The 21,542-nt window shown below is 43.4% G+C and overlaps 1 protein-coding gene across 1 annotated transcript in view; it reads left to right on the plus strand.

Moving 5' to 3' along the window:
* jmjd1cb (jumonji domain containing 1Cb) overlaps positions 1-21,542 on the plus strand; it is a gene marked incomplete at its 5' end in the record, with an annotated part of 139,834 nt that overhangs the window by 72,982 nt on the left and 45,310 nt on the right. Inside the window, one exon of the mRNA XM_079260522.1 lies at positions 2,764-2,952. Coding sequence (XP_079116648.1) covers positions 2,764-2,952 — 189 coding nt within the window. The remainder of the gene's footprint in view (positions 1-2,763; positions 2,953-21,542) is intronic.

A 21,542-nucleotide genomic window follows, 5' to 3' on the forward strand; every position in this document is an offset into this window, starting at 1 on the left:
CACTACCATGTTGCTAAGAGACCTCTATTTTCACCTGGACATGATGATGAAGACATTTCCTGTCAGACTTTCCACCAATCAGAGAGCTTAAAGGAGCTAATGGTTTTGCTGGTGAGTGCTGCTTGTTGACCAAAACCCTGTCAGGTGCCACACAGCTGCGTCAGATGTGTTGCTGCTGAATAAATCTTAAAAACTGACATACATTTCTTGTGATATAGTCTCTAAACTCTGTCATCATGCAAAACTTGTAAGGGCATCCAACAAATCGTTAAAAATTGAATCGTGAGAAAAGCATATCACCTCAGCCCCAGTTAATAGCAGGAAGAAGCGTGTCAATATATAAACAGTGTTGTGTGTGTGTGTGTGTGTGTGTGTGTGTGTTTCAGGCATTAAAAAAATTATGTGCAGATGAGAAAAGGCTTGGTCGCTGCTGATCTGTTTTCTTCTTCTGGTTGCTCTTTATGCTGCTTCATCTATTCATACATTCGTTTTACATAATTTTAGCCTCAGATTCTGACAGCTGACGCTGAAAACATGTCTGCATGGAAACATCATGTCTGCATGGAAAAATCACATCTGCTTGGAAACATCATGTCTGCATGGAGACGTCACGTCACGTCTGCACGGAAACGTCACGTCTGCACGGAGACGTCACGTCGGCACGGAGACGTCACGTCTGCACGGAAACGTCACGTCTGCTTGGTAACGTCACGTCTGCATGGAAACGTCACGTCTGCTTGGTAACGTCACGTCTGCACGGAGACGTCACGTCTGCACGGAGACGTCACGTCTGCTTGGTAACGTCACGTCTGCATGGAAACGTCACGTCTGCATGGAAACGTCACGTCTGCTTGGTAACGTCACGTCTGCACGGAGACGTCACGTCTGCACGGAAACGTCACGTCTGCACGGAAACGTCACGTCTGCACGGAAACGTCACGTCTGCACGGAAACGTCACGTCTGCTTGGTAACGTCACGTCTGCATGGTAACGTCACGTCTGCATGGTAACGTCACGTCTGCTTGGTAACGTCACGTCTGCATGGTAACGTCACGTCTGCATGGTAACGTCACGTCTGCATGGAAACGTCACGTCTGCTTGGTAACGTCACGTCTGCATGGTAACGTCACGTCTGCATGGTAACGTCACGTCTGCATGGAAACGTCACGTCTGCGTGCCAACTGGGAGTAAAAACTTCAGCTTCTACAGGCTGGTTTATGTAAAAGAAAAAACCTAAAGAGCAGAGTGCTTTCAGGGTTAGTCAGCTGGAGATGGTTGCAGCTCAGCTGCTGCACTTTGAACCAGGAGCAGAGATCTCCTCTCTCCTGTTTTAGCCTGTTTGGCTCCCAGTGTGTCAGAATTCATTTAAAGATCTTACTGTTGACCTTTGACCTCCGGACTTATCTGACCTTTTACAGCCATATGAGCCTGACCAAAGTCTGAGACCCCCCCCCACCCCCCGGCTGAGACGGGGTTTGGGTCTGGGAGGAGCTGCCTGAGGAGAGCCGTCTTTATCAGAGATAAAGAGATGATTTTATCTGGCAGTTGGGATCTGATCTATCGACTGACTTAAGTAGATTTACTTGATTCAATCTGCTGCTGTGTCTTTAACGCTAGAACAGCAGCGTGTGTTTAAATGAAGTTTATTCTGCTTGTTCTGGGATCTAAACGACACAAGGGTGAAGTTTCAGGTGTAATGAAGTAAGACTGTCACACACCGAGCTTTGTCTGGATGTGAAGGGATGGACAGAGGGCGGTGGATCATGTGAGAAGGCTGGATTAGACCGGGAATGACTGCTGCCGGCACAAACAAAACCAAATGAGTTTTGGCGGGGGGGGGGGGGGGGTGAGTCTGCGTGATGACTGAAGGCTGGATTAGGTGTTAATAAAGAGGCAGATTAGTGTTGTTTGGATGTGCTGCTGTAAACGTCGCTCAGCTGACTGCAGCAGGCGGTGAGGAGGGCTGAATCTGGAGGGATGCACTCGTTGATCCCGTCTTTCACTCTGCCTATGAAGAGGAGTGGGGGAGGGAGGACGAAGATGAGAGGAGATGAAATGGAGAGATCAGAGAAAGATGGCTAATGCGTGTGCACATCTGTGCAGCCAGAATGCAGCAGATTATCTTCCCCAGGATGCAGAAAGGTTTCTACCACTGTAAGCAGCGCATCATTTGGATATTGATTCTGTGCTTCCTTCCATATTATCTCCTCCAGACGGTGGATTTGTCCGCAATCACATTTATATTTATAGAAAGAACCTGCAGATGCAGCCGCGTGCCTCTAGTCACGTTACATGTTGCTGTAGCAGCAGGGAAAACAGTCTGCGGATGTCCACATCCAGCCTGCTTCAGGACCTGTGGGATTCGTCCTTCACCGCTTCCTCAGCCGGTGAACACGTAGAAGGTGCAGCGTTTGGAGGTGGAAACGGTCTCTTTGTGCAGGCGGAAGCAGCTCTCCTTCGGCTGCAGAAACAGAACTAGTCCTTCAGACAGAAAACGAGGGGCCAGATCAGCAGCTTAGGAGCAGAAAAATGCCACACTGATGAGGTGGAGAGGTCATTTTAAACTAGTTCTGCATGTTCAGAGGGGTTATAACAGGGTGGCATGTATGTCTCTGCATTTCTGACCTGTTTTCTGTCAGATGTTATCATTCCTGCTTCCGGTTCGGTCTCAGGTTGCTCTGGGGGGGTTATCAGCAGCCTCCCTGAATCAGCCACGCAGGTTTTCTACATCATATAACGGATGTTTTCCTGTCTTGTGTTCAGGTTTATGTGGAGTTTGATGACCAGGAGTGGGAGAAAAGAGAGTGGGTGAAGGTCTATGAAGATTTCCAGCTGTTTCTACTGGAGCACCAGCTGGTCTGGGCCAAAAGAAAGGAAGGAGCAGCAGGAGGAGGAGGAGCAGGAGGCCTGCTGCAGGGTACCAAGCCCAAGCACATACCGTGGCCCGCACTGGTAAGACCTTTGCTTTCCATTCAGAGACCAGACACAGAAACAGGACGCGACTCGGTCATACGGCGAGCTGATGGTGCCGTTACGGCGCCACCTTCTGCCACCAAACCTTCCATCATGCTGCAGGCTGAAACTCCTGAACGTTCCTGTTGATAAAACACAGAATCATCTGTTTGGGAAGTTCGCTTGTCTTTCAGTCGTGGCATAAATACATCTCTAGAGAGGCAGAAAAACGCTGATTTACCTGTTGGCTGCACTCATTCAGTAGCAGGAAGATTACAGTCTTTAAACTAGTCCCCCTCCATGGTGCAGGTCTGCTGGGCTGGACGCAGAAAACCTGCCAACATCTGCTTTTCAGTGCAGTTTAACTCCTTCCTCAAACATCTGCACTGCTGTCATTTGTATTGATCATCATCGGGACGAAGCGTTTTACCATCCGGCCTTTCTCCTACGCGGCTGTACGTGCACAGCAACATGTACACGCAGCGCAGAAATCTCTGTTTCTGCTTCTTCAGTTTCCAGGATGTCCGACATTTCTGAGCATTAACATGTGTCCCAACATGTGCTGCATGTTTACACACGTCAGGTTCAGTAAAACTTCATGTTAACAGAACGGGTGTGATCGGACACGTGGCATCATGTCATCTTCTGACAGGCAGGAAAATAAATATTATTCCTGTTCGATTGTACTTCATTTAAAACAGACACCAGTTCTATCCCTAGAGATTGCTAGATGTCCTTAGATGTTCCTACATGCCCCCTAGATGCCCCTTAAGATATTCCTAGCCGTTACCTTGATGTCCCCTAAATTCCTCTGGATGTCCCTAGATGCCCCCCAAGATGTCTCTAGATGCCCCCATAATGTCCCTAGATGCCCCCAAGGTGTCTCTAGATGCCCCCAAGGTGTCTCTAGATGCCCCTAAGGTGTCCCTAGATGTCCCTAAATGCCCCCATGGTGTCTCTAGATGTCCCTAGATGCCCCCAAGGTGTGTCCCTAGATGCACCCAAGGTGTCCCCAGATGTCCCTAGATGCCCCCATGGTGTCTCTAGATGCCCCCAAGGTGTCCCTAGCTGTCCCTAGATGCCCCCAAGGTGTCTCTTGATGCCCCCAAGGTGTCTCTAGATGCCCCCAAAGTGTCTCTAGATGTCCCTAGATGCCCCCAAGGTGTCCCTAGATGTCCCTAGATGCCCCCAAGGTGTCCCTAGATGCCCCCAAGGTGTCTCTAGATGTCTCTAGATGCCCCCAAGGTGTCTCTAGATGCCCCCAAGGTGTCCCTAGATGTCCCTAGATGCCCCCATGGTGTCCCTAGATGCCCCCAAGGTGTCTCTAGATGTCTCTAGATGTCCCCAAGGTGTCCCTAGATGCCCCCAAGGTGTCCCTAGATGTCCCTAGATGCCCCCATGGTGTCCCTAGATGCCCCCAAGGTGTCCCTAGATTCCCCCATGGTGTCCCTAGATGTCCCTAGATGCCCCCAAGGTGTCCCTAGATGCCCCCAAGGTGTCTCTAGATGTCCCCAAGGTGTCCCTAGATGCCCCCAAGGTGTCCCTAGAATTCCCTAGATGCCCCCATGGTGTCTCTACATGCCCCCAAGGTGTCCCTAGATGTCCCTAGATGCCCCCAAGGTGTCTCTAGATGCCCCCAAGGTGTCCCTAGATGCCCCCAAGGTGTCCCTAGATGTCCCTAGATGCCCCCAAGGTGTCTCTAGATGCCCCCAAGGTGTCTCTAGATGCCCCCAAGGTGTCCCTAGATGCCCCCAAGGTATCTCTAGATACCCCCAAGGTGTCCCTAGATGTCCCTAGATGCCCCCATGGTGTCTCTAGACGCCCCCAAGGTGTCTCTAGATGCCCCCAAGGTGTCCCTAGATGTCTCTAGATGCCCCCAAGGTGTCCCTAGATGTCCCTAGATGCCCCCATGGTGTCTCTAGATGCCCCCAAGGTGTCCCTAGCTGTCCCTAGATGCCCCCAAGGTGTCTCTAGATGCCCCCAAGGTGTCTCTAGATGCCCCCAAAGTGTCTCTAGATGTCCCTAGATGCCCCCAAGGTGTCCCTAGATGTCCCTAGATGCCCCCAAGGTGTCCCTAGATGTCCCTAGATGCCCCCAAGGTGTCCCTAGATGTCCCTAGATGCCCCCAAGGTGTCCCTAGATGCCCCCAAGGTGTCTCTAGATGTCCCCAAGGTGTCCCTAGATGTCCCTAGATGCCCCCATGGTGTCTCTACATGCCCCCAAGGTGTCCCTAGCTGTCCCTAGATGCCCCCAAGGTGTCTCTTGATGCCCCCAAGGTGTCCCTAGATGCCCCCAAGGTGTCCCTAGATGTCCCTAGATGCCCCCAAGGTGTCTCTAGATGCCCCCAAGGTGTCTCTAGATGCCCCCAAGGTGTCCCTAGATGCCCCCAAGGTATCTCTAGATACCCCCAAGGTGTCCCTAGATGTCCCTAGATGCCCCCAAGGTGTCTCTAGATGCCCCCAAGGTGTCTCTAGATGCCCCTAAGGTGTCCCTAGATGTCCCCAAGGTGTCCCTAGATACCCCCAAGGTGTCCCAAGATGTCCCCAAGGTGTCTCTAGATGCCCCCAGGGTGTCCCTAGATGTCCCTAGATGCCCCCAAGGTGTCCCTAGATGCCCCCAAGATGTCCCTAGATGCCCCCAAGGTATCCCTAGATGCCCCCAAGGTGTCCCTAGATGCCCCCAAGGTGTTTGTGTTTGTGTGTGTGTGTGTGTGTGTGCGTGTGTTTATTAGAGAAAACTGATGGTCTGTTCTAAATCTCTGTCATTACTCATGTTTTGATGTGGCGGCCTCGTGGCTGCTGTGGTGTTTCTGTTGCATTTACACCACACTGTTTTTTACACACACACACACACACACACACACACACACACACACACACACACACACTATAGCTGGTGGTGGGGTTGCTGAGTGTGTGTCTGTGGCGTTGAGCTGCTGTCCCTTCTTTTTTCCAGAGCTGTTTGTTTTCATGTCGCTCAGTGAAAGAAGAGTTCAGTTTTTGACCGTCTGCATATTTCTGTACATGTGCGTGTGCACGTGCATGCGCGCGTGAGCGTGATTGACTGTGTCATTATGTAATAGCAGAGTTGACAGCGCCATCTGGTGCACACAGAGATAAGAATCAGGAGGTTGACACTGATTCTGCTTGTTTTTCTCTCGGTCTGACTCCTCCTCCATCTCTTCTCACTCGTTAGTCATCTCTTTCCCATCTGCTGCTGTTGTCATAGCAACAACATCAAAGCCTCCAGAATTGGTCTTTTTTTGAATAAATTATAACATTAGGTTGTGCTTTCAACTGAAAGACGGTGAAACGAGATGATTAGATTCAGACTTTTGTCAGGTCATGTGATCACCAGTTCGCACTGCTCTCCCATATTCCCGACTGTTAACTGTCACTAGTTTCATTTAACAGCTTAACTCATCATGGATAACTAATCATTCACTGATTTCTGCTTTTTATTTTCCATTAAACTTCTTAAAAAACCTCCCAACAAACAGTCAGAGAACTTTAACTCTTTGAATTCCAAAAATTAGGTCACATTAAACCCTCATTTTCAAAATCTCTGCTACAATTTGTTATTATAGAGGGTTTTTTTGTTGTTCTCCACTAACACCAGCCACATTACAGGCCTGTGTCTATAATACTATTAGATAAACATAAGCTCAATTCAAAATTTGTGTAAAAGAGAAACTGATTAAAAATCCAGCAATACATCAGTATCAGCAGAAGTGATACGTTTGTATTAATGCCTCCAGCATTAAAGGGACATTATGTAAGAATTACTTCCATCTAAAGTTGACATCATGGATTACTTTCAGACGTATGATGTGTTCTAGCACCTCACTTCTGTAACAACGGCAGCCACTGTGGCTCAGAAAGCCTCGACGCCACTGATGAAGCCTTGTCATAGTTTACGCTGTGTTCACTCAGGTGAAACGGTTCCTGATTTCACTAATACTAAGTAATACTAGTAATGTAGCAACAGTCGCTAATATTACTCTACAACACGCTGTAATCTTTGGAACAATGCACTAATTACTCAGGTTGTATTATTTATTTACATTATGATGTGTTTGTGAGCAGCAGCCTCCGGTGGTTTAAAGTGAAGTTTATGTGGAAGTGTCAAAGTGCAGTTCACCCCTTATCCACTAGGGGCACCAAAAGGCAGCTCCCTTAGCCACAGCATGGTGTAGACATTCAAATATGATATAGAAATATGACACGTATATAAAAGTATAAATACAAAAGAAAAAAACAGGTTTAAGCTTTAAAGGCGTTATTTTGGTCAGAAATTCAGCTGGTCAGAAAGGCCAAATACTCGTTGTCGACCCCTGGTGTAGAAATAATCTGAGCTCATCATCGAGGGATTTCATCCCTTAAAGCGGCTCTATGATGCTATTTCTAGTTTTCTGAGCTTTCTACAGTGTTATAGTGATGAATACTCATCGGACATGTGAGTGCCGCCGTTTTTTATCACCTAAACACATGTTTTAGTTTTCCAGCACGCTCTACTTTAGTTTCCATGGTGACGGAAACGACTGGTTTTATTGAGTTTTTTCTACTTTGAAACTTTAGTGACGTCATGGGGAAGGACTCAGTGATTGGTCATCTTGTTAGGTTGTGCACGTTCACGAGAAGAAAGCCACGCCCACTTTCACTGCTCAGTATAACTACTCCTAGCAGTTGACCAATCAGACACAGCTGCAGGTGGGACATGGGGCGGAGCTTCCTCTGTTGGTGTGTTTCTGGCAGAAGCTAATCTGAGAGGATCAATACAAGATGAATAAAGGGGTTTGTGAAAAATTATTACTGTCTGTCCTTCTGGACTTGCATTTTAAAATAAATTAGACTGAAATGTTCATCATAGAGACACTTCAAAAACATACATTTATTCATATTTTTAGAGCCAAAAAATGTTTGTTATATATATATATATATATATATATATATATATATATATATATATATATATATATATAATATAATATAATATAATATAATATAAAGTAATATAATGTAATAATATGATATGATATGAAATGGGATATAATTACTTTTAATAATTTTTTTTTAGTCTATTTTACAACACATTATTTCAGCTCTTATTAATTTTAACACAGCACAAAAAAACATTTTCCTCACCCAGAGTCTTCCTCCTTCTGTTATACACACACACACACACACACACACACACACACACACACACACACACCACTCAGTGACTCAGTCTGTATTCGTCTCATCTGTCCTGGGTATTACATGAAGCCTCTGATGACTCATCTTCCTCCTGCCCAAACACAAGCCAGAGAGTGTATTTTCAGACAGCTGCAGGTTGACCTGCTGTGTCCACGTGTCAGCATGCTGAAGACATAAGACACCCTATGAAAGTGTGAGCCATTTACCAGTATTTACTGGTTTGTGGCCTTCACCCACACCAGTAAACTGGTTTAGGAGCAGAACCTGACAAGCTGCTGGATCCGTCAGGTGGAAACATGTAAAACCTGCAGGACAGGAGCCCTCCAGGCTCTGAGGTCAGTATCTGGGATTTAGACGGTCAGACCCACCCAGCCAGTCCAGCTGCTGGGACTGATGGAGGCTGGGGCTGGTTACCAGGTTACGCTGGAATGGTCTGTGACTGGATCACCCAGGACTCTGGTTAGTCCGTGAAAATTTGCCTCATTGTTGATCTCAGTGGTCTCACAGCGGGTCCACAGTCTCTGGATGGTAGCTGGGCTCCTAGCCAGAGTATGGATAGATAACATGGTTTAAAATGTAGTTTTTTACCAGAGGAACTGACATGTTTGTAGTTCTGAGCAGCAGCTTTTTGTTCTTTTTTTTCTTTAAATCCAATAATCTATTTTCCAGTCCAGTTTTTTTTATATATAACTCATTAAACAGCGGTGCTCAGGAGTAATGGCCCCTCCTGTTAAAGAAAGGTTTACAAGAGTCACTCCAATAACTGGAAACTGAAAAAAGTCATTTAATTAAAGTTTGCTAAATGATGATTTAGTGACAGGAGAAGCTGCTTCTGAACTTTGTTTAAATAAAAGTAAAAACCAAAGAGGGATTCGAGCAGTTTTCTGATGAGCCGCGGACCAGAACACCTGCCACCAGGTGCAGACGTCACAGAAAACACCTGACTGCAGCGAACGCCTCCAACCACGTCTCATCATGATGGTTTTAAATCTTACTGTTGGACCACAATGCAGAAGCAGCGTCGGGCTTTTCAGGCCAGTTTTATTCATCTTGCTTTTATCGACTCGCTTCAGGATGATTTCCTGATCTGACGCGAGGCTGGCGGGACGCTGGAGCATGACTGTAAAACACGTTGCTGCCATTTAGAAACAACAAAAAAAAATCTTTTTTCATGTTTATAAATTCAGCCTGAACATAGTAGAACATTGAAGAGGTTATCTCCTGAAAACACGTGTATTTATAGTAAAAATAAGCCTTGAATAATAGGACAGTGGCTTGGTTTATTGAGAAATGGATAAAAATGTGTAATGAGCAACTGCAGAGGTAGAAAACCACCTGACTAGGCCCTGATGTGCCCTTTGACCTTTTATCAGGTGAAAACTAATCATATTCCTGTATTGACATCTCTTATTCACAGAGCATAAAGGCTTAATGTCCAAATTCACCTCAGAAACATCAATAACTTTCCAGAAGGAAGCCATCCCAAAGCTTGTGTACTGCAGGAAGAGTGCTCACTTCACTGTAAAAACCCTCGTCGTTTCTAATAAAGCTCTAATAAAGTCTTAGTTAGGACGTCTTCCAGAGTTTCTGTCCCACAGAGACGAGACAGACGTCTTCCAGAGTTTCTGTCCCACAGAGACGAGACAGACGTCTTCCAGAGTTTCTGTCCCACAGAGACGAGACGGACGTCTTCCAGAGTTTCTGTCCCTCAGAGACGAGACAGACGTCTTCCAGAGTTTCTGTCCCTCAGAGACGAGACAGACGTCTTCCAGAGTTTCTGTCCCTCAGAGACGAGACAGATGTCTTCCAGAGTTTCTGTCCCACAGAGACGAGACGGACGTCTTCCAGAGTTTCTGTCCCTCAGAGACGAGACAGATGTCTTCCAGAGTTTCTGTCCCACAGAGACGAGACGGACGTCTTCCAGAGTTTCTGTCCCACAGAGACGAGACAGACGTCTTCCAGAGTTTCTGTCCCACAGAGACGAGACAGACGTCTTCCAGAGTTTCTGTCCCACAGAGACGAGACAGACGTCTTCCAGAGTTTCTGTCCCACAGAGACGAGACAGACGTCTTCCAGAGTTTCTGTCCCACAGAGACGAGACAGACGTCTTCCAGAGTTTCTGTCCCACAGAGACGAGACAGACGTCTTCCAGAGTTTCTGTCCCACAGAGACAAGACAGACGTCTTCCAGAGTTTCTGTCCCTCAGAGACGAGACAGACGTCTCCCAGAGTTTCTGTCCCACAGAGACAAGACAGACGTCTCCCAGAGTTTCTGTCCCACAGCGACGAGACAGACGTCTTCCAGAGTTTCTGTCCCACAGAGACGAGACAGATGTCTTCCAGAGTTTCTGTCCCACAGAGACGAGACAGACGTCTTCCAGAGTTTCTGTCCCACACAGAGACGAGACAGACGTCTCCCAGAGTTTCTGTCCCACAGCGACGAGACAGACGTCTTCCAGAGTTTCTGTCCCACAGAGACGAGACAGACGTCTTCCAGAGTTTCTGTCCCACAGCGACGAGACAGACGTCTCCCAGAGTTTCTGTCCCACAGCGACGAGACAGACGTCTTCCAGAGTTTCTGTCCCACAGCGACGAGACAGACGTCTTTCAGAGTTTCTGTCCCACAGAGATGAGACACATGTCTTCCAGAGTTTCTGTCCCACAGAGACGAGACAGACGTCTTTCAGAGTTTCTGTCCCACAGAGACGAGACAGACGTCTTTCAGAGTTTCTGTCCCACAGAGACGAGACAGACGTCTTTCAGAGTTTCTGTCCCACAGAGACGAGACAGACGTCTTCCAGAGTTTCTGTCCCACAGAGACGAGACAGACGTCTCTGTAACCAGCAGAGTCTCTGCTTTCATATGATGCCTTGTTTATGTGGAAAAATGATCAGAGATGCTGGTGGAGTCTTTTACCTTTCTCCTGTCATGGTGCCATGCTACATGTTAGAATTTTAGCTATGCTAGATGTTAGAATTGTTGCTATGCTACGTGTTAGCATTGTTGCCATGCTACATGTAAGAATTGTTGCCATGCTACGTGTTAGCATTGTTGCCATGCTACATATTAGCATTGCTGCTTTCTGATGTCAACAAACATCTTCATTAATTCAAGCTCCCGGAGCGTACCGTCAGTCAGCAAGGTGTCCAGCCTTCATGGTCTGAGAAACAGACTAGAAGTTCTCAGACAGACACGATTGATTGATTGATTGATTGGTTTATAGCCTATCAGACATGTATATTTAAGCTTTCAGTGTCGTGTTACGTTGGTAATCCTAGACGCAGCAGCGGGGTCGTCATCATGTCCAGATGATCACAGAGGGCGTGACGCCATCTGAGGCGGTGAACTTATTCGCTTCACCATCAGTCATCTGTCGCTGATGGAACCGACAGTGTGTGAGAGATATTGATCACGTGAGCGTCGGGTCCCCCACCAGTCCAGAATTTACTGCTTTGGTCCGATGTCTGATGTGGAGAGTTTAAAACCTCCGTTTTACACAGCGAGGGTTGCTGGTTCTATTCTTCCCAGCACAACATGTGAGGCTCATCAAATAAAGTTTATCTTTTGTGTTTCTTCTTCTGCTGTGAGGTAAATCTACTCTGCCCACCAGTGCAGTGCTGGTAAAACGCAGCCAGCACCCGTGTGCCTTGCTCATGGGTAGGTCAGACGTAGTGTTACCAGAATTAGGTCAATAAAAGTGCAGCCACCCCCACCCGGCTGTCTCCGTCCCCCTGAGCAGATGGAGCTGGCCTCTAATCTGCCTTCTGTAGATGTGTGTGTGTGTGTGTGTGTGTGTGTGTGTAATTATAGCCTCACTTCATCGTGATGAAATGTCTCCATGTTTACAAGCACCTCCAGGTGTGTGTGTGTGTGTGTGTGTGTGTGTGTTCTTACTGATGAACTCCGGTAGATTCAGTCCTACAGACTGGTGAGAAGAGATGAGAAACCAACATGGTGATGTGTGTGTGTGTGTGTGTGTGTGTGTGTGTGCGCGCCTGTAATCCAGCGTCATCGTGGCAGATGCTGTGCAGGATCCAACCCTCCAGCCGGGTGTTTGCATATATAGTAGCAGAGTTTAAATCAGCTGAGTGATGAGCAGATTAATCAGAGCTGCTTTGTGGTCACCCGATGAGGTCAAAGGTCACTTCAGGCTCTGTATGGATGGAAATGTTTAGATCCAGAGACACATGTACATACTACAAACCACACACACACACACACACACATGAATATTTTACACCCAGCTTTTTACCTTCAGCCTCGCAGATGTGCCGGTTGCTGTGGATGTGTGCACGGATCACATGACCTTATGGCTCAGATGGCCTCTGGTGTGGAGTTAAGCCACCAGACTCCTCAGTTTCACAAATACATGGTGTGTCTAAGTGCTGCTGGAAAGCTGGGACATCAGAGCTTTATTGGAATTGTTATTAAACGCAGATGAAGGATAAATTATTCATTTTTTATAAGCTGTATCAGGTGATTCATGTGCACAAGTTTAACCCTTTCCCCTCCTCTGGTACGTTTTCATTTGCTCATCGTTTTCACTGTTTCACCGCGTAACATGAACGCATCTATAAACATCTCATCTATTCTAAACCATTTCCTCATCCATATATTCGACATTTTACTGATCAGAAATGATTTCACACAAAAGAACAGTCGGTCTTAGCGCCACCTGGTGGTCGCATGGCTCCGTTGTCTAAACACCAGAACGTCCTGCATCTGTCAGTGGGGAAATGGTTGGATCTGCTGGAATCCAGTAGAAATGGGAAAACTCTTCTCAGTGAAATGCTGACGTGACAGAATGGGTGATTTACTGGGATGACTGGGAGATGGAGAGATGTTGCACTGGAACATTTCCAGTGAGATGATCTGATGCTTACCAGACCAGTATGGCTGCCAGTCTTTGACACGTTGAAGAGTCAAAGCACCACCAGAGAAACGTCCCTTTAATATTTATTATTTTGTTTTCTTTTCGGGGGAATAAATAATGCAATTAATAAAGTAGTAAAAGTGGTATTTAAAGAGTTAAAATCTGAAACAGACTGCATGGTGGAATAGTGGCGAAGGTCGCTGGTTCGATCCTTGGTTTGGGGGATGGAACGGTGGCCGTTCTGTATGGAGTTTGCATGTTCTCCCCGTGTATGTGTGGGTTCTCTCCGGGTTCTCCGGCTTCCTCCCACCATCCAAAGACAGTCATGTTGGGTTAACTGGTTACTCTATACTGTTACTATGAGTGTGTGTGTGTGTGTGTGTGTGTGTGTCTCTGTGTGGTCCTGTGATGGACTGGCGACCTGTCCAGGTGTACCTGCCTCTCTCCCAGTGACTACTGGGATGGACTTACTTGGGACCCTTAACTGGACCAAATGAATCCAAAACAGGCTGAATGTTTGGGCACCCCTGATTTAAAACCAAAGTGTGGTCCGCAGGCCTTCTTTTGGCCCGCCAGCACTTTGCTTTTGGCCCGCTAGTCGTTGTTTATATTAATGCCATGCAGAACTGGATGAAGAGAGAATACTTTGAGTCATGAACCTGAAGAAGTCCAGACTGAGAGGGACCCTGGCGGACTCACACCTCCGTGACCTCCTCAGCTTGTCAGTGAGGCAGGTGCAGCCAGCACGGAGAGACTGGTCATGTCCATAGATCCACCTCATGTTTCCCACTAAGCATCAGCAGCTCGCCTTGTTCCATGTGCACTGTTTCCTGTTGCTGACATGTTTGGCTCGGCTGCAGTTTACTGGCTGTAATCATTGTTTGTTGCCCCGCTGACTATGGTTTTATCGTTTTATTGCCATATTGATTTTTGTTTGATAGGAAAATACACTATATTTGCTATTGAACAATAATTAAACTAATTTTTTACATTAACTCATGTTTCATCCTGAAAGCTGCAGAGTTTGGACGGTGGCTCACTGGATCATTTTCAGTTCGGCCCTTGGAGGTAAAAAAGTTTGGGCACCCCTGTCTTTAATAATTAGTCAGATAAAAAGGAATCTTGTGCTTGATTTCAGTTTCTGTGCCCACAGAGGTCACACAGGCTGGTCTTTTTCAGGTCTTAAACAAGGTTAAAGGTTTACAAAAATCTACTATATTGGTATCAGTTCAACACCAAGCGTGTGTACTCGTACTTGGTATTAATAAATGTACCGATACCACACTAGTCGTAGCCAGCGCAGATGTGTTTGATGCTTCAGACGTGTTTAAAAAGAAATAAATGCCTTGAATGTTAAAATGTGATATTTTTTGTTCCACTAAAAGTGAGATCTTTGTTTCAAAACCACACATTTATAGTTGTATGTAGGTCAAATGTGCCAAATGAGAATAAAACCTATTGAAATTGTTAGAAGGGTCGATGGCGGCATGGTGGTTAGCACTGTGGCCTCACAGCCAGAAGGTCGCTGGTTCGATCCTTGGCTGGGGAGGGGTTTGGACAGTGGTCTTTCTGTGTGGAGTTTGCATGTTCTCCCCGTGTATCCGTGGGTTCTCTCCGGGTACTCCGGCTTCCTACCACCAAAGATATTAGGTTAAGTTAGTTGGTTACTCTATATCACCCTTAGGAGTGTGTGTGTGTGTGTGTGTGGTTGTTTGTCTCTGTGATGGACGCCGCCTTTCGCCCAAAGCCAGCTGGGATAGGCTCCAGCTTCCCTGCGACCCTGAATTGGATTAAGTGGTTAGGATAATGAAAGAATGAATGAAATAGTTAGATCAGTAATGTTATTATACTTGTATTGGTGAGGTAAGTTCAGAAAGGATGGGTCATTTATTACAACCTGATGAAATCTTAGTTATAACAGCAGTAATAACCATAGTCACAATAATGTTCACATAAACACATCTGGTGTCAGATATTCACATTTCCGGTATCTGATCAGAACTCCTAACAAGTGGATCGGTGCGTCCCTACAGAACTCCTCAGATGACAGAGAAACTCAGTAAAACGGGAATGTTTTTGTCCAGTTCAGGATGTTCCTGTTTAACGTTCATTAAATCCACCAGTTACTGATGAAACCGGGTTTCATAATGCGGAGCATTTCCAGCTTCTCTTCGTACAGACACGTCTGTAAGGAAGGAAATGTGATTCTAATAAAGTTGGAGCAGAGAGAGGCGGGTGGGATGGAAGAAGAGAGCGAGGGAAAGTGAAAGAGAGCGAGTGTGCGTCACACTTCCACACAGACAGAGGAAGTGAGCGTTGCTGGGCCCTGCCTCCATCCCTCCCTCCTTCCTCTTCTCTCCCTCCGTCAGCAGCAGTCAAAATGTCGGTCGTCTAGCTCGTCCTCTGCCTCTTTTTTCTCCTCCTCACCATCTGCCTTCCCCTGCTCACTGCTCTTCATCACCATCATCCTTCCTCTTCTATCTGCTCCCCTCGGTGGATGGGTCCCTGCTGGGCGTCTTTCTGCCGAGCCGTTGCTCCGTTGCGTTGTTGGGAAACGGAGAAGAAAGGTAACGTCCAGGATTCTGTCCTCTAATTCTGAAAATGGAAACAGATTACTGTGTTCCTTCGGCGGGGCTTTGCTCCGACGCTCTGGCTTCCCCGCAACCCTCTTCTTCTTCACAGCTTCGTCACATTTAGCTGCTTTCAGGTCGGATTCCTGCTGCTCAGCCCTGAACAGGCTCTCAGACGGTATCGATCACAGTATCAGAGGACAGCTTGATCAGCTGTCAGACGTCCATCATGTGACCTTTAAGCTAACAAACTGACTCTAGATGTAAACCTTTGAACGTTGTGCTGAGTTTAAAGCTGTTTAAGATGTTGACATCAGGATTGTGGGTATAAGACTCCCACGCAGACTGCTGGCTGGCATACCTCAGCTGCTGGTGTTAATAACACCTCACCATTAAGTTCTGTCCTCCGGTCACTTTGGGGATGTAGTCCGAACATGATGGGGTTTTATTTAGAATAAAAACCAGCCGATGTGTTTTTTCTTCGTTCTGACGGAAAAATTCATTTTCATCATGTCAGGTTTTATTCCCAGTAGAAGATAAACATCATGTCAGATTTTATTCCCAGTAGAAGATAAACATCATGTCAGATTTTATTCCCAGTAGAAGATAAACATCATGTCAGATTTTATTCCCAGTAGAAGATAAACATCATGTCAGATTTTATTCCCAGTAGAAGATAAACATCATGTCAGGTTTTATTCCCAGTAGAAGATAAACATCATGTCAGATTTTATTCCCAGTAGAAGATAAACATCATGTCAGATTTTATTCCCAGTAGAAGATAAACATCATGTCAGGTTTTATTCCCAGTAGAAGATAAACATGTCAGATTTTATTCCCAGTAGAAGATAAACATCATGTCAGATTTTATTCCCAGTAGAAGATAAACATCAGGTCAGATTTTATTCCCAGGAGAAGATAAACGTCATGTCAGGTTTTATTCCCAGTAGAAGATAAACATCATGTCAGATTTTATTCCCAGTAGAAGATAAACATCATGTCAGATTTTATTCCCAGTAGAAGATAAACATCATGTCAGATTTTATTCCCAGTAGAAGATAAACATCATGTCAGATTTTATTCCCAGTAGAAGATAAACATCATGTCAGATTTTATTCCCAGTAGAAGATAAACATCATGTCAAGTTTTATTCCCAGTAGAAGATAAACATCATGTCAGATTTTATTCCCAGTAGAAGATAAACATCATGTCAGATTTTATTCCCAGTAGAAGATAAACATCATGTCAGATTTTATTCCCAGTAGAAGATAAACATCATGTCAGGTTTTATTCCCAGTAGAAGATAAACATGTCAGATTTTATTCCCAGTAGAAGATAAACATCATGTCAGATTTTATTCCCAGTAGAAGATAAACATCATGTCAGATTTTATTCCCAGTAGAAGATAAACATCATGTCAGATTTTATTCCCAGTAGAAGATAAACATCATGTCAGGTTTTATTCCCAGTAGAAGATAAACATCATGTCAGATTTTATTCCCAGTAGAAGATAAACATCATGTCAGATTTTATTCCCAGTAGAAGATAAACATCATGTCAGGTTTTATTCCCAGTAGAAGATAAACATGTCAGATTTTATTCCCAGTAGAAGATAAACATCATGTCAGATTTTATTCCCAGTAGAAGATAAACATCATGTCAGATTTTATTCCCAGGAGAAGATAAACGTCATGTCAGGTTTTATTCCCAGTAGAAGATAAACATCATGTCAGATTTTATTCCCAGTAGAAGATAAACATCATGTCAGATTTTATTCCCAGTAGAAGATAAACATCATGTCAGATTTTATTCCCAGTAGAAGATAAACATCATGTCAGATTTTATTCCCAGTAGAAGATAAACATCATGTCAGATTTTATTCCCAGTAGAAGATAAACATCATGTCAGGTTTTATTCCCAGTAGAAGATAAACATCATGTCAGATTTTATTCCCAGTAGAAGATAAACATCAGGTCAGGTTTTATTCCCAGTAGAAGATAAACATGTCAGATTTTATTCCCAGTAGAAGATAAACATCATGTCAGATTTTATTCCCAGTAGAAGATAAACATCATGTCAGATTTTATTCCCAGTAGAAGATAAACATCATGTCAGATTTTATTCCCAGTAGAAGATAAACATCATGTCAGATTTTATTCCCAGTAGAAGATAAACATCATGTCAGATTTTATTCCCAGTAGAAGATAAACATCATGTCAGGTTTTATTCCCAGTAGAAGATAAACATCATGTCAGATTTTATTCCCAGTAGAAGATAAACATCATGTCAGATTTTATTCCCAGTAGAAGATAAACATCATGTCAGGTTTTATTCCCAGTAGAAGATAAACATCATGTCAGATTTTATTCCCAGTAGAAGATAAACATCATGTCAGATTTTATTCCCAGTAGAAGATAAACATCATGTCAGATTTTATTCCCAGTAGAAGATAAACATCATGTCAGATTTTATTCCCAGTAGAAGACAAACATCATGTCAGATTTTATTCCCAGTAGAAGATAAACATCATGTCAGGTTTTATTCCCAGTAGAAGATAAACATGTCAGATTTTATTCCCAGTAGAAGATAAACATCATGTCAGATTTTATTCCCAGTAGAAGATAAACATCAGGTCAGATTTTATTCCCAGGAGAAGATAAACGTCATGTCAGGTTTTATTCCCAGTAGAAGATAAACATCATGTCAGATTTTATTCCCAGTAGAAGATAAACATCATGTCAGATTTTATTCCCAGTAGAAGATAAACATCATGTCAGATTTTATTCCCAGTAGAAGATAAACATCATGTCAGATTTTATTCCCAGTAGAAGATAAACATCATGTCAGATTTTATTCCCAGTAGAAGATAAACATCATGTCAAGTTTTATTCCCAGTAGAAGATAAACATCATGTCAGATTTTATTCCCAGTAGAAGATAAACATCATGTCAGATTTTATTCCCAGTAGAAGATAAACATCATGTCAGATTTTATTCCCAGTAGAAGATAAACATCATGTCAGGTTTTATTCCCAGTAGAAGATAAACATGTCAGATTTTATTCCCAGTAGAAGATAAACATCATGTCAGATTTTATTCCCAGTAGAAGATAAACATCATGTCAGATTTTATTCCCAGTAGAAGATAAACATCATGTCAGATTTTATTCCCAGTAGAAGATAAACATCATGTCAGGTTTTATTCCCAGTAGAAGATAAACATCATGTCAGATTTTATTCCCAGTAGAAGATAAACATCATGTCAGATTTTATTCCCAGTAGAAGATAAACATCATGTCAGGTTTTATTCCCAGTAGAAGATAAACATGTCAGATTTTATTCCCAGTAGAAGATAAACATCATGTCAGATTTTATTCCCAGTAGAAGATAAACATCATGTCAGATTTTATTCCCAGGAGAAGATAAACGTCATGTCAGGTTTTATTCCCAGTAGAAGATAAACATCATGTCAGATTTTATTCCCAGTAGAAGATAAACATCATGTCAGATTTTATTCCCAGTAGAAGATAAACATCATGTCAGATTTTATTCCCAGTAGAAGATAAACATCATGTCAGATTTTATTCCCAGTAGAAGATAAACATCATGTCAGATTTTATTCCCAGTAGAAGATAAACATCATGTCAGGTTTTATTCCCAGTAGAAGATAAACATCATGTCAGATTTTATTCCCAGTAGAAGATAAACATCATGTCAGATTTTATTCCCAGTAGAAGATAAACATCATGTCAGATTTTATTCCCAGTAGAAGATAAACATCATGTCAGGTTTTATTCCCAGTAGAAGATAAACATGTCAGATTTTATTCCCAGTAGAAGATAAACATCATGTCAGATTTTATTCCCAGTAGAAGATAAACATCATGTCAGATTTTATTCCCAGTAGAAGATAAACATCATGTCAGATTTTATTCCCAGTAGAAGATAAACATCAGGTCAGGTTTTATTCCCAGTAGAAGATAAACATGTCAGATTTTATTCCCAGTAGAAGATAAACATCATGTCAGATTTTATTCCCAGTAGAAGATAAACATCATGTCAGATTTTATTCCCAGTAGAAGATAAACATCATGTCAGATTTTATTCCCAGTAGAAGATAAACATCATGTCAGATTTTATTCCCAGTAGAAGATAAACATCATGTCAGATTTTATTCCCAGTAGAAGATAAACATCATGTCAGGTTTTATTCCCAGTAGAAGATAAACATCATGTCAGATTTTATTCCCAGTAGAAGATAAACATCATGTCAGATTTTATTCCCAGTAGAAGATAAACATCATGTCAGGTTTTATTCCCAGTAGAAGATAAACATCATGTCAGATTTTATTCCCAGTAGAAGATAAACGTCATGTCAGATTTTATTCCCAGTAGAAGATAAACATCATGTCAGATTTTATTCCCAGTAGAAGATAAACATCATGTCAGATTTTATTCCCAGTAGAAGATAAACATCATGTCAGATTTTATTCCCAGTAGAAGATAAACATCATGTCAGATTTTATTCCCAGTAGAAGATAAACATCAGGTCAGATTTTATTCCCAGTAGAAGACAAACATCAAGTTAGATTTTATTCCCAGTAGAAGATAAACATCATGTCAGATTTTATTCCCAGTAGAAGATAAACATGTCAGATTTTATTCCCAGTAGAAGATAAACATCATGTCAGATTTTATTCCCAGTAGAAGATAAACATCATGTCAGATTTTATTCCCAGTAGAAGATAAACATCATGTCAGGTTTTATTCCCAGTAGAAGATAAACATCATGTCAGATTTTATTCCCAGTAGAAGATAAACATCATGTCAGGTTTTATTCCCAGTAGAAGATAAACATCATGTCAGATTTTATTCCCAGTAGAAGATAAACATCATGTCAGATTTTATTCCCAGTAGAAGATAAACATCATGTCAGATTTTATTCCCAGTAGAAGATAAACATCATGTCAGATTTTATTCCCAGTAGAAGATAAACATCATGCCAGATTTTATTCCCAGTAGAAGATAAACATCATGTCAGATTTTATTCCCAGTAGAAGATAAACATCAGGTCAGATTTTATTCCCAGTAGAAGATAAACATCATGTCAGATTTTATTCCCAGTAGAAGATAAACATCAGGTCAGATTTTATTCCCAGTAGAAGATAAACATCATGTCAGATTTTATTCCCAGTAGAAGATAAACATCAGGTCAGGTTTTATTCCCAGTAGAAGATAAACATCAGGTCAGGTTTTATTCCCAGTAGAAGATAAACATCATGTCAGATTTTATTCCCAGTAGAAGATAAACATCATGTCAGATTTTATTCCCAGTAGAAGATAAACATCAGGTCAGATTTTATTCCCAGTAGAAGATAAACATCATGTCAGATTTTATTCCCAGTAGAAGATAAACATCAGGTCAGATTTTATTCCCAGTAGAAGATAAACATCATGTCAGATTTTATTCCCAGTAGAAGATAAACATCAGGTCAGGTTTTATTCCCAGTAGAAGATAAACATCATGTCAGATTTTATTCCCAGTAGAAGATAAACATCATGTCAGGTTTTATTCCCAGTAGAAGATAAACATCATGTCAGATTTTATTCCCAGTAGAAGATAAACATCATGTCAGATGATGAAACTGAGACATTTTATCATCTGATGCAGCAACACGTCTGTAAAAGTGTTTCCAGGATGATGTTTAGCATCGTTAGCATCTCCTCTTCTTCTAACATCTGGAAACATCTGGAAGTGAGGAGAGCAGTTCTGTGGTCCAGCATGGTGGAACCTGCAAGGTCTTCCCTGAAAGAGACGTTGTCTGGATGGGAGCAGATGTTTCAGCATTGATGGAGCTTCCCAGATGTGGAAGCTGCCCACGCCATCGGCACTAATGCAACCCCATCCCATCAGAGATGCAGGCTGATAACAAGCTGGATGCTCCCTCTCCTCT

This window comes from Telmatherina bonti (assembly GCF_933228915.1).
Source record: "Telmatherina bonti genome assembly, chromosome: 21".
Taxonomy (NCBI): Eukaryota; Metazoa; Chordata; class Actinopteri; order Atheriniformes; family Telmatherinidae; genus Telmatherina; species Telmatherina bonti.